Genomic DNA, 16,079 nt, shown 5'->3' on the forward strand with positions numbered 1-16,079 from the left:
ATTATTATTCGATGCAAAAATTAACAATCTATTTTTTTACAGATGTTGTCGACCAAGTTGTGGGGTATAGTGATGTTGATATGCAATCTCAGAAAAAAAACAATAACACACTAAACCTTACAGATGAAAAGTAGGCTTTTGTGTTATTATCAAATAAAATTTTGATTATATTACCTGTTTACAACACATTTATCGATTTCAATTTTTTTTCTATTTTGTAGTGATAATCATGTGTCTTGCAAAACACAAATGAACCTTTTATCATACTGATACGTTATGCAAAGACAAAGGTTTGGCAGGGAAATGTTTGGATGGTGCTTATGTTGTACTAGCTACAATTGAGGCCATGGACCCAGTCCATGAATGGTACTACCTTTCATGTCAAAAATGTTTGGATGGTGTTAATAGGGATGCTAAGGACATTATGTTTTGTCCTTCACGTAAGACAAATATGACAATAGCATATCCTAGGTAATAATATTATATACAAATTTAAATATGTGCAAATTGAAATATATATATATATATATATGTTGGGATGAGTTATCCCACATCGATAAATTGAAAATGGTGTGCACGCTTTATAAGCTATTAGAGACCTTCTTCCCATTGCCATATGGTTTTGAGATGGTATATATCTCCTTGGCTTATGAAGTGTGTGCACTTGTGTTTCCCCGTTAATATGCTGGCATTCACAATAAGTCCAGCCTAATTTAACAATATATATATATATATATCATCTTAATGAATAAAGAAAATTTAATGATAATCTTTACATTTTAGGTACAAACTGGTTCTAAAAGTTGCTTATGAGTTTTCTCGATCAACTGTCGTTCTATTTGACAGTATAGTACGAAAAGAGATTGTTGTTACCGCCAAAGAGCTTAGAGACAAACAAGAAGAGGTATGTTAATTTTTTCATAAGGTAATTTTAATTAATTAACTTTGAATTTATTAATTTAGGATTTTTATTTAATTTTGTGAAGATGGGTGATCTGATGTCGTATCCCTATGAGTTATATCTTTATCTAATTCGTGTCAATAAACAATGCAATATTGATAAGGGTGTTCGTTAATATACCGTGAGTAAGGTAATGAATGCAACATCTAATAAAGGGTATAGTATGTATACAATCAATATTAAAATAAAATCTTAAATAACATTGTTATAGATGGTAGTTGAAGTAGCTGTGGACAAATTTGAATTTACTTATGGGGATAGCTGTGGACAAAGAGGTCTTATGATTATATGTCATCAAGCTTTGATGGACAACATTCAACAACAAGAACTATCAAGAAGGAAAAGATCACCGAAGACAAAGAATAAAGCCAACTTTTATTTGATTATCATCATTATAATGAAATATTATTAGTTTTTTTTATTTATTATCTGAAATAATATTAGTTTGCTTAGATTATATTATTATTATAATTATTGCTGTATGTTGAAATAAATACTTCCTCCTATTCATCTTAGGTGTCCTATTTACTTCTGAGACACTATTCATTTATCACTCTTAAATTGCATTTTATTATTAATCTATAAGTTAAAACATAGTCATGTGGGATCTTATTTGATTCGTTTTGATGTAAAGATTATTAATATCAACTTTTTATAATTTTTAATTATATATAACTCGATATATTAAGAATTGAATAAGTGCATTAGATAGAGTTCATAAAGTAAATGAGACACTTAGGATGAATAGGAGGGAGTATTAAAATTTATATATAATGAGTATTGATGAAATGCAATAGTTAAATTTGGAAAAGCAATTTTCTATGATATAATAAGTATTATTGAAATGCATTAAAAAATTAATGTTGTTCCTCTTATCTATAAATAAGTATAAATAATAAATGTATTGAATTAATAATATAGCATGGAAATAATTTCAAATCATGTAACCGTTAATTAAGGAATATGGGAGGTTTTAATGTTTAACTTTTTGGAAGTTAAGGGTTACAATTAGTATTAGCCTAAATATAATAATCACGTAGTTTTTTATTTACTTTATTTCATCTGTTATTGGAAACTTTTCAGAAAATTCCATGATGTAGCGATCAACCGTTACAAGTTACAATTAATTTATACACGGCATAAAAGTCGTAGTTTTAGTTATATAGGCTTAATTAATTAAAGGAAATTTCACATGGTAGTATTTGTAATATTTTGGTCCTTCAGATCGCTGGTGACTATTTTTGTAGACTGTAAACTAGCTCCACAAATTAACACAAGTCTTTCCAGCATACTTTGGCTTCACTCGTGCGCGCCCGGTAAAATTTTTAGGAGGTCACCCATCTTAAGATTGCGCCCCAACAAGCACGCTTAACTATAAAGTTCTTAACAAATGGAATTCTATGAAAAGAAGATGCACCTTGTTAATATGAGTAGTCCATCAATCCTTTTTAAAGCTTAATTTGGGGTATCACACTATCATGTTTTCATAAAACGCCAATTGTAGCACTTTTGTAAGATTTTTTTACATGGTAGCAACCAATTTATGCACTATCTAATTATCGTAGCATTTTCTGTTAAATTATTGTTAATTTTTGTTTAATTCAATATTTAGTAAGATTTTTCTACATGGTAGCATCCAATTTTAACTATCAAATGTTTCATTCACCATTTTAACTTTAATTCACCGATTAATTTATCAATGCTCTTAAATATTGTAACAATTTTATTTTCATTCAAATTATTGACATCATAAAATTCAAAAGGTGCATTACAAACATTAATAAACATATAAAAGGCACATTTTATAAGCTCATATATATATATATATATATATATATATATATATATATATATATATATATATATATATATATATATATATATATATATATATATATATAAAATCCTATATCTATTAATTTCTATTATAATAATTTTTTTCATTTTCAAATTGTTAAACAAATAATTTGTATGTATTTTTTTCTACCCTTCTTGAAGGAGTTTCGTCCTCAAAACTTAACCGATAACTTATTAATTAAAAGCAAGAAAAAGATAACTCGCTGAAATAATTTATGAAATGGTTTGGGTTGGGTGGTTTGCTTTTTATATATTGTAGATAAATAGACAAATAATCAAATAAAATTAACTTATAAATTAAGTACTTCAAATATGTATCACTTCGTATTCCACGCTCAAAACTTACTATTTTTAAATTGCTTAATTAATATATTTACCTTATGTTGAATTTAATCTTACTTATTTTATCCCGATTAATTTAACTAATTTATACTAAATATTGCCCAAATGATTTTAAACATAAGCTCTTGATACAACTTTGTAACACCCATAATTAGGTCTAATTTCAAAAATACTTTAAAAAAATAAAAAGATGAACCAAAACTTACTCATGAGAGCGTTACCATTGCATCTATTTTTAAGAAATAAATATAAGGCCAAACGATTATAAAATAATTTGGTAAAATTAAATTAACTAGACAAGTCTTACAGCTTATAAAGTTTTTAACTCAATCTAAGTCTATATAAAACTTAAGAACTGAAAATAGAATTTAAATTCAAACATGACTATAATAAAACTAATTTCTAGGTGATCCACAATTCACGACCCCCACGCGGTCATTAACGTTCAAAAATAAAAATGCAAGGAAGACTAGAAATCATATATCAAGTATTAAAAATAAAACATGCTTGCAATTTCACTAACCAAACAGGGCAACCTATTTATCACCCTAAAACTTGAATCACAACAAATATAAGAGCTTTATTTCCCTCGTGTTTCACTATAAGTGATTTAATAATAATTAGCATGACCTTATAAACATATAATCAAACATACATTATATTTTTTCTTTTATGATCATAAATTTTTCAAACAAATGTATATATCTCAAGAATATCCCATTATAATTTAATTTCAAGTTAAAGTAAAACTTAAATAGATCATTTAAAATAAAAAATTTCAATTTGGAACTATAAGTGATCAATTTTGACGTTAAACGGATCAATTTTTGCTAAAATATGGTTCTGTTTTCACAATTTTCAGAACGAAGTTTAATGAAATGATATTATTCTATCATTCTATGGATGAATTTCAAACAATAAATGGTCAATAAAACTATCAATAATAGTGTTAAAACATTGCACAATACAAATACTCTTATTCAATGCAACATGATGGTTCTAATGGAACATAAGAGTACTTGTACTCTTTAATCATCGATCAATAATAGTAATATTGCTTTTTCCTTAAAAGTTTTTGTTCATAATGGACTTGAAAATAAAGTTGTAGGTGTATTGTTTGCTTATCTTTGATGTGAAGGCAAAGAAAGTGTGGATCTTGATTATGTTTTGCCAAATGATTTGATGAATGCTTTTGAAAATGATCAAGAGTTCATGGTTGTTTTTGTTATAAAAATTTTAATTTTGATCTAAAAATGATAAATTAGACCTTATAATGGTGCATAAACTAAATATTTTTTGGAAATGATCAAGAGTTTATGGCTGCTTTGTTATAAAAAATTTCAATTTTGATCTAAAAATGATCAATTCGGACCTTAAAATGATCAATTGAAGAATCAATTTTGACCTTAAAATATCAATTATGACCTTAAATAGATCAAGTACTGAGTGCATATTAAGGAAAACTACTTTTGGGCTGACTGGGCTATTCGTCTCATATTGAGACGGTTTCGTCCAAAAACCAATTGTTATTACAATTTGTCACAATACAAGGTAAGATATGTTTATAAGTATAACACATGCTCATGCGAGTATACGAGTTAGAATACTTCACCCTAAAATGCTCGTTTGAGCATCAACTTTTTCTAAACTTATTATTTTGATCCAATAATTCAGCTTTGTGATTTCTGAACAAATCAAGGGGCCTATTAACAAATTCTGGCCATCAAGAACTCCAAACATTGATGGAATGATCAACAAACTTAAGACCACAATCTCATTATCTATCCCCACAAAATGAAAGGTTCTCATAAACCTTTCTACACCACCAACAAAAATTCACTCTATCTTCAAAGAAAAACAACTATGCCATATACATCCAATCTCACTATATTACTCCATTTCATCAAAAGATTACAGCTTTATACACCATTAGATGTCAAATGATTGTTCTGATGATCATTTTTTGAACATCAAGACAAATCTTACCGTTAGCATGCCTATCTTCTAAGTATAAAATACTTCAAGAGTGAAGTTTGCACACCAACTGTTTGTTAAATTGCTTGAACTAAAATTATCATTAACAACTATCATGGCAAAGCCAGTTTCAATTGAAGTGTATAATCCCAATGGAAAATACAGAGTTATCAGCACAAAACCCATGCCCGGTACTAGGTGGATCAATCTCTTAGTTGAGCAAGATGTTAGACTTGAGGTAATCTTTATCTTTTTTGTTTGAAATTTCAATTACCCACTCCTAATTTGGTTTTACTATCTAGGCTCAATCTAACACAACCTCTTTGTTATACTATTAGGTGTAAGGTAGTATACATCTGACCTTTTAAAACCGGTGCTGGTGGAAGCTGCTTAATAACAATAGGAAAAGGAGTATTATTGTTGGAAAAATTGTTAGAAGCTAGCTAGAAAAACCTAACTTTTGTGAAAAACTACATACAACGAATTTCTTTTCAAAAAATACTTAGAAAATTTAATTTTTTTGAAAAAAATACCTACTAACAGAACCGTATAACAAAAAAAAAAAATTACAATAAAATAACATCAAAAGTTAGTATACATAATCACTTGTCTTTCTTCCCCAAATCCATTTTAATGATTGAGAAATTTCAAAACTTCAGAGAAGGAGAAGATAAAGAAAGAGTGTAATTATAAAAACTAGGGGTTCATAGGTATTGAATTAGAATCAGTTGCATGACCTGCACATGACAGAAAAAAAAAAGAAAAAAGGACGGTTGTGTTACTACGTATTCTTTGACAAAAATATATTAATTTTTTTTAAGGTAGTTTTTGACGAAAAAAAAATTGTTCTAGCTAGTTTTTCATTTCAAGGTAGTTTCTAACAATTTTCCTATTGTTGTATTGCTTTTCTATGATAATTTATATACCTAATTTAATTTATTTGATAATGATTATTTAAAATTTTATGAATTCAGATTTGTACTGAGAAGAAAACCATCTTATCTGTTGAGGATATTATTGCTTTGATTGGAAATAAGTGTGATGGGGTGATTGGACAGGTAAAATTTTCATCCGTTTGTTAGCATGTATGATACAATGTGATAAATTTAGTGGGTAATTGATGTTTAATTGATTTTTTCCTGGAAATATATTGTGTTGATAGTTGACTGAGGATTGGGGAGAGACTTTGTTCTCTGCATTGAGCAGGGCAGGTGGTAAAGCTTTCAGTAACATGGCTGTTGGTTACAATAATGTTGATGTTAAAGCTGCCACTAAGTATGGTATTGCTGTTGGAAACACTCCTGTAAGATTTCAATTTTGATTAATTCAGTAATTTTGTTTTTTCATATTTGTACAACTAATAAGTTTTGTGTGTAGACAAAATTATAGCTTTTCACTATCGTAAAATAATTTTTGACAGTGTAATACCCGGGTTGAGATAAAAAAAAGAAAACCAATTTAAAAGGATTGATGGTATTAGCATATCAATAAGTGCATCTTTTTTTCAAGAAATTCCATTTGCTAAAAACACCTTGTAGTATAAAGTGATCTGATGTCTTGGGAATTTTTTAGGGTGCGCACGAGTCAGAAGTGAGAGCGTAGAAAAGGCTTGTATTAGTTTATGGGGTCAGTCTACAACCCCATGGGTAGTGTTGCTGACCTTGTATGGAGACAGACAGCTAAACAAGTAGTTTTACTTTCAACTACTAAGTTTGGTTCATTTTACATGATTTATCAAAACTAACAGAATCTTTTAGACTTTATCTCTTAGACCTCGTATGGGTAGTGCCACTGACCTTGTATGGAGACAGACTAACCTTATTTGAAGATTGTTAAAGCTATATGCTCTAAAACAAGTCAAGTAGAAATATGTAAACGAGTATGTACGTTTCGCATAATATGTTGGTTAAATTGTTTTGGTAAATTCTCCATTAGAAAAAACTAGTCATGCTTGACATTTGAGGTTGAAGACTTGAAGTGAACAATATTAAATTGGACCTTTTATAAAAACAGTAATCTTGCCAGTATAGTTCTTACTATTTTTATTAGAGATGTTCTTCCAGATAAGTTTTTTTTTTTTTACAAATTCTGACTATTAAATTTGGATATTATGTACTGTCCCATTATTTTGTGATTGATGTATTTTGTGTTTACTCATAAACAGTTCAAATTATATGATTTTCAATGGCTACAATTCTGATATAATTATCAAGAAACTGGGAATTATGAAATGATTTGTTTACTGTCTTTTGTAGGGAGTCCTCACGGAGACTACAGCAGAACTAGCAGCGTCACTGTCCTTAGCAGCCTCACGAAGGATAGTTGAAGCAGATGAGTTTATGAGGGCTGGTCTGTATGACGGGTGGCTTCCTCACTTGTAAGGCCTTTCTTGTCTCGTCACTTCATTCAAGTTCAACTTACATGAAGAGTGAACTGCTATAGAGACTCTGAACATATTTCATAACCAGGTTTGTTGGAAACTTGCTTAAAGGGCAAACTGTTGGTGTGATTGGAGCTGGTCGTATTGGGTCTGCTTATGCCAGAATGATGGTAACAAACTAATGATAACCGAAAAGTTATCTTATGCTTCCATTAATTAGAAATTGGGTACAATGCTTGGGATAAAGGCTTTGGAATTGTTGTTTGATAGAGCATTGATGTATTGTCGCTTATAGTTGATATTTTCTGGGATTGCTTGCTAACGAATTAATAATATGAGTATTAAGGACTCACATGTTCGAACGAGTCAATTTTGATAAGCAATATCAAAACTCGACTTGCTTATCTTTAACTAACCACTTGTACCGCTATTATTTTACTCAGGTTGAGGGATTTAAAATGAATCTCATTTACTTTGATCTGTACCAATCAACTCGCCTTGAAAAGTTTGTTACTGGTATAAACTTTATTTGACAATAATTTTATCATACTTCTTCAATCACAAAGATGTTTTACTTTTGAGTGATATTATATGTACCGTATGTTGTAGCTTACGGTGAATTTCTGAAGGCTAATGGTGAGCAACCTGTCACTTGGAAAAGAGCATCAAGTATGGATGAAGTACTTCAACAGGCTGATCTTGTAAGATTCCTTTCAACCTAGCATTTCAAGCATAGCTTTTTCATCTGGTTTTTAAACTTAACTGAGGTTTGGGGGGTTGGGAAGTTAGAATCACTTCCACATGATTCACTAATGTACTTTCGAATCACGAATCAAAAAGGGAATTATGTTCAATTTTGGGCTACTTTAGGGTATTTTGAGCAAATTGCGAATTCAAAAAGCGAATTAACTGACGACTTATGTTACACTGGTCAGAATTGTGCAACACATTAAATATTGATTGAGTGTTGCCGAGTGATAGTATCTTAAAAGGACTTACGAAGAGGCATTTTGGGGGTTTGGTTAGTTGCACCTTGACGCACTATAATGAGTTGTATACCTTGAACAAACAGTTATTAATTTAGAGTTCCTCATGATAGAATCCTTTTGCAGATAAGTTTACACCCTGTATTGGATAAAACAACATATCATCTTGTCAACAAAGAGAGACTCTCAATGATGAAAAAGGTATTTCAAAGAATACTCCAAAGCACATTTTTACCTCAATTGGTAAGTTTGTGACAAAGGTGGCTAAAATTCATAGAAATTTACATCAACAGGAAGCAATTCTCATTAACTGCAGTAGAGGTCCGGTCATTGATGAAGTAGCTCTTGTTGAACATTTGAAAGCAAACCCCATGTTTCGTGTTGGTCTTGATGTCTTTGAGGTATCCAATCTCGACTTTCATATATTACTACTTCAGATATTTGTTGCACATCTCAGAATTATACCAATGTTGACTTCCATCTTACATAGGATGAGCCATTCATGAAACCAGGTCTTGCTGACATGAAGAATGCGATTGTGGTACCACACATTGCATCAGCTTCTAAGGTACCTGATGGGATGTTTTTACTGTTCTTTACTTTGTTTATTAACTTTGAGAACTTCTTAGTTCTAACGCTTTAACAATTAACATTTGTGCTCTCTCTTTGCAGTGGACACGTGAAGGAATGGCTACTCTGGCAGCTCTGAACGTTCTGGTATAACTATTAACTTGAGCATTGAACCGTATAAGAGGTGGTTAGTGGGTTGGGTTAGCCTTGGTCTAACAGAAACTAACCCTGTTAGGCTTGTTAGGTCTAGCCTGCTTGGACTAGTCAAGCTAGGGTGCCTCATGTTTCAATTCTCTAAAATTTTACCTTGCATTAGCTGGTGTACTTTTAAGGCTAAAACGACAATTAACAAAGCACGACATCGAGATGGACTGTACTGTTTTTGAGCTCGAAATTAAATGATCCTGGTTGGTTTAAACTTTGCTTGACCTAAATTAGAGCTTGTTAGTTAGTTGGGTTAGACTCAATTGGTCAGGTCAGCTTGGTTTAGTCTAGCTTGCAGGTGCATCTTGGTGAGGTGTATAAAATCTTGTCTAGCACTAACTGGCCTATCGAAGGTAAGTATGTCATAATCGACAAAACACTAGGTCATGTGCACTTTTCACTTATGTGAAGTTGTCCATGCCTAAAAATTTTAAGTTTGATCATCTCCACCTGTAATATTCATAAGGATTATTAGTTATTTAGTTTTGAATTTTGATGGACTATTATTAAATGACTCATTAAATCATGTGGACTTCTCATTTATGTGAGCTGCAAAAGATGTTTACTCCAAGGCTCAATTGAAAACAATCTCTTAATTATCACTAATAAGCGTATAACGAGAATAAAGTTTCGTAGATCCGACCCCCTAAAACACGACACTAGGTGGGACCACTATTGGGGCAATGAAATAATGTTATTATTCCACTTGTACTATCTTTATGAATATATAACATATTACAGACTGAAAGTTTGATGCCTGTCCTTTAAACTAGTGTTTTTGACATGAATATGATTCTGAAACCAATATCTGATTTTCAGGGGAAGATTAAAGGATACCCTGTGTGGTCTGACCCGAATCGTGTTGAGCCATTCTTGAATGAGAACGCTCCTCCTCCTCAAGCTAGCCCGAGCATTGTCAATGCTAAAGCTTTAAGTAAGTTCATTCATATCATCTTTTTACACAACAGACATCATGCATTTCCCTTTGCTGAGTATTGACTGAATATGCACTTATTCTGCAGGTTTACCTGTTTCAAAGCTGTAGAAATTGAAGCTTAGCTTTTAGTAGAGTTTTGCTGCAATAATTAAGTTTCAGTCTTTGAGAGTTTGATTGAAATACATGTAACAAGTATAGTGTACAATGTATATTGACATCATATTGTATTTTCTTATACATTCATATGATGTTTTCATTTGAATCATATTTTCATTGAGAATTGGATCATGTCTCAGTTAAAGCATATATCAGTTTCTTTAGGTAAGGTCTTAGGATCCGACCCTTCCTTTAGTCCTCTCATTTCTTCAGCCTAACTAGCTCGTATTGAAGAAGTATATGTATGTCTTTTCCCATTCGGCTACTCTCAAGGTGTGGCACATCCAGGTTGGGTTTCTCTACAAAAGGTTTTAGTTCGATAGAATTCTTCAAGTTAATCTGTAGTACCAGGATGTAGATCCATGTGTCAAATTCTAAAATGTATTTCGAAATAAAACAAAAGCCAAGGTTGTGTTGACATACAAAAGATAGAGAAATTTTATATATTCACGTGTGTATGGTGTACGTGTAGCTAAGGGGTTGATTATAGGCAACTAGTTTAATTTAAATCACATTATTCAAACTATCACACAATGAGGAACAAAACACATGGATGAATTATGTCTAAAACTACTGATACTATAGTTGAATAATATAGAAACTCATGTAATTCCCGAATTTATTAGTATGAAATATATAAAAATATAACTTTAAAAAATAATATAAGTATATATTATCGTGATTAAATTAATCGAATACTTGATTTTTAAAATAAAAACTGAATAATATTTTGTTAAAAAAGTACTTATCGAATATGTCACTTTTTCATTCAATTGAACGTATCGAATTTTAGGTTAGACATATAAAATTACTTTAATAAATTATATAAATAATTTACTCTATTTTTCTCCAATTTATAAAAAATTAAATTCTATATTAGGTATGTATTTTCATGTAGTCAACTAAATAATTCCATTTGTCAAAATTTTATAAAGATGACATTTATTATTTTTCAACATTTTTATTAGTATGTATAATTATTGGTATGTATGATGATTGGGAGAAAAATATATATGGCTAAGGTATAAGATATCAGAAATCACCAATCCGCATATAAATATCAACTATTACTCATAGTTTATAGATTTACGAATTAGAATCGTAATTAAAATTGATTTAAGTTAATTTCATACTTTTGTCTTATGAGTTAACATAAAATTAACTTACGTTATGTTTGAAAATGAAGATTTCATTTGAAAATAGAGATTTGACTTAAATTTAGTGTTTGGCAAATAAAGAATATTCAAATTTAAATTTGAATCAAATCCACCATGGTTATAAAAATGATTAAACAATAAGAATTTGAGAATGACTTTTCAAACTTTGTCATTCTAAAATTCTTCATTATGAATTCATAATTGAAATCTACAATTTGAAATGAAATACATGTTCCCAAACGCAACCTTAAAGATATTATAATTCAAGATTGTTGGCATTAACTTAATTTTATCTCACACTTCTTCTTGATCAAGCAAATAAACATTTAACTTAAATTTATTTCAAATCTGCACACCACTGATTTAATATTCTATAAACATTTCACTATAATTTAATCCATACTTGAATTAGGATCATTCCCTTTATCCCATATACAAAATCTACTCAATCGACATCTTAACAAATACTAGGCATGAATTTCAACATGATATAAGACATGAAGTATAAACTTGGAAGCTACAATTTGATAGTCATATATAATAAATAACAAATAATAAAGCATAAACAATTGGAAAACTAATAAAGACAAGAACTTTCTTGATAATGATGAAATTGAATTTATTATTGATTAAAAAAGTTATTTACAAATTACAGTCTTAATGGAAAAAGTCTTGAAGAAGATAAAAAAAGTCATAAAGAATAAAAATGATGTTGTGTTAGCTGTAGGGACATTGGTTGTTGAAGGTTTTATCAGTCTGTGCGTTGACGAGGAAGGGAGCCCACAAAAGGGGACCACTAAAGTTGAGCATGTACTTAGAAGAAGCCTTAAGAATTTGACCACATCTTTCAAGGATTCTCCTGGAACACCCCAAGTATATAAGCCTTCTATTAGTGTTCCTTCTAAACAATCGTGAGGGGTTTTCGAGTTATTAAACATTTCTCCACATGTTGTGTATCAACCACCCAATTCCACTCCACAAAAATTTCAAACCTATAAAGTCCTAAGCCAAAAACTGCCCATTGAAAGAAAGTTAGTCCATCCTTAATCTCCCCCACCATCACCACTTACTCCTCCACCACCTCAACCATAGTCCACACCAAGAAGAAATCAAGCTGCCAAAAGAGATCTTAGTCCTGTTAAAAGAAAGCAACAATTCAATCTGTTCTAATAACTCTTCCACTTCTTCATGTTTCAACACATCATCCACCTCTTCCTCCTCCTTCATTACCTCCTCCATCCGATCTACCTCCTCCTCCACTTCCTCCTCTTATTAAGAAGAAAAAACCAGTTGGTAAGAAGAAAAAACCAGTTGGTAAGAAGAAAAAACCTCCTTCACCAGATGCTGAACCTAAACCACCACCTAAGGGCAAGGGTAAGGTCAAGCCTAAGGCAAGGAGATCTATGTTTGTGGATGATTCTAGGGATGACTATGATATTGTGTAACACTTAGGTCCATTGGATAGCCCGTGAATACCCATGGAGACTGAAGACTGGCCCTATAACCAACAGAAGTCTTTTCAGCATAATTTCGCCTCACTCGTGCGCACCTAAGAAAATTTCCTAGGAGGTCACCCATCCTAAGATTGCTTCAACCAAACACGCTTAACTGTGGAGGTCTTAGCATATGGGTTTACTTTAAAAGAAGATACACCTTGTTGATATGAGTAGTCTATAATCCTTTTTAAAGCTCTATTCAGGGTATCACACTCACCCCACTTAGGAATCCAATATCCTCGTTGGACCTTAGTTTTCAAGATCTGTCCCCCACTAGATGCACTGAACATAAGATCTGCCATGGTTGCAGGGTTGGTCTGATACCATTTGTAACACCCAGGCTCATCAGATCGACAGTGACTACCAATGGAGACTGAAGACCGGACCCACTGATTCACACAAGTCTTTTCAACGCACTTTGGCCTCATTCGTGCGCACCCAAGAAAACTTACCAGGAGGTCACCTATCCTAAGATTGCTCCACACTAACCACGCTTAACTGTGGAGTTCTTAGCATATGGGCTCTCTTGAAAAGAAAATGCACCTTATTGATATGAGTAGTCTATCAATCAATTTTAAAGCTCAATCTAGGGTATCACATATTGATCGTGAAGATAAATACTTTGATGATAATATAGGAGCAGATCTATTCTCTAAACTGTTAAGGAAATTGTATTAAATGATATCAATAGAACACTAGGTAGAGTTGGTTTTCAAATGTGGAAAAAGACGTTGGAAATACATTTGCAGATGATGAAGAACAAGACTATATATAAATCTGATGAGCTTCAATCTGAAGAAGTAGAGAAAGGTGGTAGAATATATCCAATGTTTAATTCAGACACTGATTTCAATAGGAAGATAACTTTTAAGGCTGGTTTGGTTTTTCTCAAGGTTGAGATATTAAGAGCATTTGTGTAGCAACATGCCATAGAAAACAAGTATGATTTCTTTTTTTTATACAACAACACTAAAAGATTTGATCTTATATGTGTAGGTGTGATAAGTGCCTATGGAATACAAAAAGGGTTGTGAGAACTAAGTGTTCATGTGAGAGCTAAGTGATAGAAAATGAAAACCAAAAACTGCTTAAAATTGAACTCATGATGGCTAAAAAGTGTCTCCAATGCTAAACCTAGTTTCTCTATGTATAATGGTAAGTTACTTGGGTAACAAGCTACCCAAGAATCCTATAAATTTAGTGAAAGAATGCAAATAAAAGTAGGAAAAATTACCCTGAATAATACGAATTTTCACTGATTTCCCAACAATAATACGAACTTTCAATTAACCATGAATAATACGAACTTTTGACATATGTTTCCCGCTGGCATACCAATTCACCTGTAACCGGTAAACTTACTCTAGTTCTTTAAATTTTTTTTTTGCTGATAAAATTAAGGAAAAGAAACAGAAACAACTGCTTCTCCCTCACGCAGCCACTGTATGTATGCATCTTCCTCACCAATCTTCCTCAAGCTCGTGATTTTCATTGATTCTTCTCCCTCTCGTTCTCATGCATCAATTACAAAGATATCATCTTATTCATGGTTAGTTTATTCTTCTCAATTGCAATATATATCCCTAAATTTTGTTTTAATCCCAAAAATTAGGGTTTGTATCCATTTAGTCGAAAAGGGATGAAATTCTCTGTCCATTTACTCGAAAATGGATGGAATTTTGTTTCCATTTTTTTAATCCATACATGATTATTGTTTGATTGATTAAAAACGTTTATGCCTTTGAAAATGGATGTAATTTACTGTTTTTTTATCCATTTAGTCGAAAATGGATGAAATTCTCTGTCCATTTACTCGAAAATGGATGGAATTTTGTTTTGGTTTTCTCAATCCATACGTGATTATTGTTTGATGTTAATTAAAAACGGTTGTGCACTTGAAAATGGATGTAATTTTGTGTTTTTTTCTTGTTTTTAGGCTAATTTGAATGATTCAATTACTTTGAAGTTTTGGTATGATGGGGTATTAAAAAAAGGAGTTGTGGTCTTTGAGTATGTGTATGGTATATGTAAAACCATCTTCATAGACCTAGATAAGATGTCATTTTTTGAGTTAGAAGGAATTGTAAAGGAGGATCTTGGGGTAAAACATGATTTTTGTCTTTGGTATCAATTACCTAATGCTGTTAGCTTTTTGGAAGGGTTAAAGAGAGTTACCGATGATATTTGTGTTGGGAAAATGACTGAAATAGCTGTTGAAAATAGAGCATTATCTGTGTATGTAGTTAGTGATAAGGATAATGAGATGTTGGTTCTAGAAATATCAAAAAGTGGTACTAAAGATAGTGAAGTTTTGTCCACTTTTGGGAATAGGAAAAAGTTGACCCCTAAGAGAGCATCTAAGGCAAAAGAATCCCTTAGTGAAAGTTGCATACCTCTTGAATATGATTTTTCTGAAGATGAGCCATATTTTGGTAATAGTGCTAAGGTAAGTGATGAAGATGCATCTGAGGAGGATGATTCACAAGATCTTGATTATGAGCTATCGTATGAGGAGGAAGATGAAGATGAAATTTTGGAGGAGCTTGTGCAAAGTCAAGATTTCTCATTGTCATTCGAAGAAGTAGAGCATGTGGGTGATTCTGTTTTGAAATTGGGTGAGTGTAGTAACACACAGGGTTTATCTGAGTATGAAAATAGTGATGATGAAGATGATGATGATGCTACCGATTTTAGAAAGTTCAAATGGATTGTTGGGCAAGTTTTTAGCACCCCATTTGAATTTAAGGAGGCGGTAAGGAAATATGCAATTCATCAGGGAAGGAATGTAAAATTTTATTTAAGTGACAAGTCTAAATTGAATAAGATTGGTGTAAGGTGTGTTGATGGTTGTCCCTTTAAGCTCTACGCTAGTTGGGATAAAACACGAGCTTCTTTTATTGTCAAGAAAGTTAATGGTGATCACACTTGTCAAAGAAACATGGATTCTAATCGTTAATTCAAAGCTTTTTGATGTGCAGATCAGTTGCTTGATTTATTCAAGTTAAGGCCACACATTCCTTCTGCAGAACTAGTTGATATTGTTAGGAAACAATTTCGAA

General features: G+C 31.5%; 1 protein-coding gene across 1 annotated transcript; it reads left to right on the top strand.

The window, feature by feature from the left end:
- The first annotated feature begins 4,736 nt into the window (after positions 1-4,736).
- On the top strand, positions 4,737-10,491 carry LOC130805246 (glycerate dehydrogenase HPR, peroxisomal). The gene is made up of 13 exons (XM_057669928.1): positions 4,737-5,372; positions 6,109-6,192; positions 6,297-6,437; positions 7,390-7,511; positions 7,603-7,684; positions 7,958-8,030; positions 8,124-8,215; positions 8,627-8,701; positions 8,794-8,901; positions 8,991-9,068; positions 9,173-9,217; positions 10,094-10,208; positions 10,297-10,491. Exons 1-13 carry the CDS (start codon positions 5,250-5,252, stop codon positions 10,317-10,319), a joined length of 1,161 nt encoding a protein of 386 aa, XP_057525911.1. The 5' UTR covers positions 4,737-5,249; the 3' UTR covers positions 10,320-10,491.
- Positions 10,492-16,079: the final 5,588 nt, after the last annotated feature.

Source organism: Amaranthus tricolor, chromosome 2 (assembly GCF_026212465.1).
Source record: "Amaranthus tricolor cultivar Red isolate AtriRed21 chromosome 2, ASM2621246v1, whole genome shotgun sequence".
Classification (NCBI taxonomy): Eukaryota; Viridiplantae; Streptophyta; class Magnoliopsida; order Caryophyllales; family Amaranthaceae; genus Amaranthus; species Amaranthus tricolor.

Excerpts from the sequence above, each read along its gene's own strand:
- LOC130805246 (XM_057669928.1), top strand. The coding sequence starts at position 5,250 with ATGGCAAAGCCAGTTTCAATTGAAGTGTATAATCCCAATGGAAAATAC. Across the intron at positions 8,031-8,123 it reads CCTTGAAAAGTTTGTTACTG|CTTACGGTGAATTTCTGAAG; the intron begins GTATAAACTTTA and ends CGTATGTTGTAG. Across the intron at positions 8,702-8,793 it reads GACTCTCAATGATGAAAAAG|GAAGCAATTCTCATTAACTG; the intron begins GTATTTCAAAGA and ends TTACATCAACAG.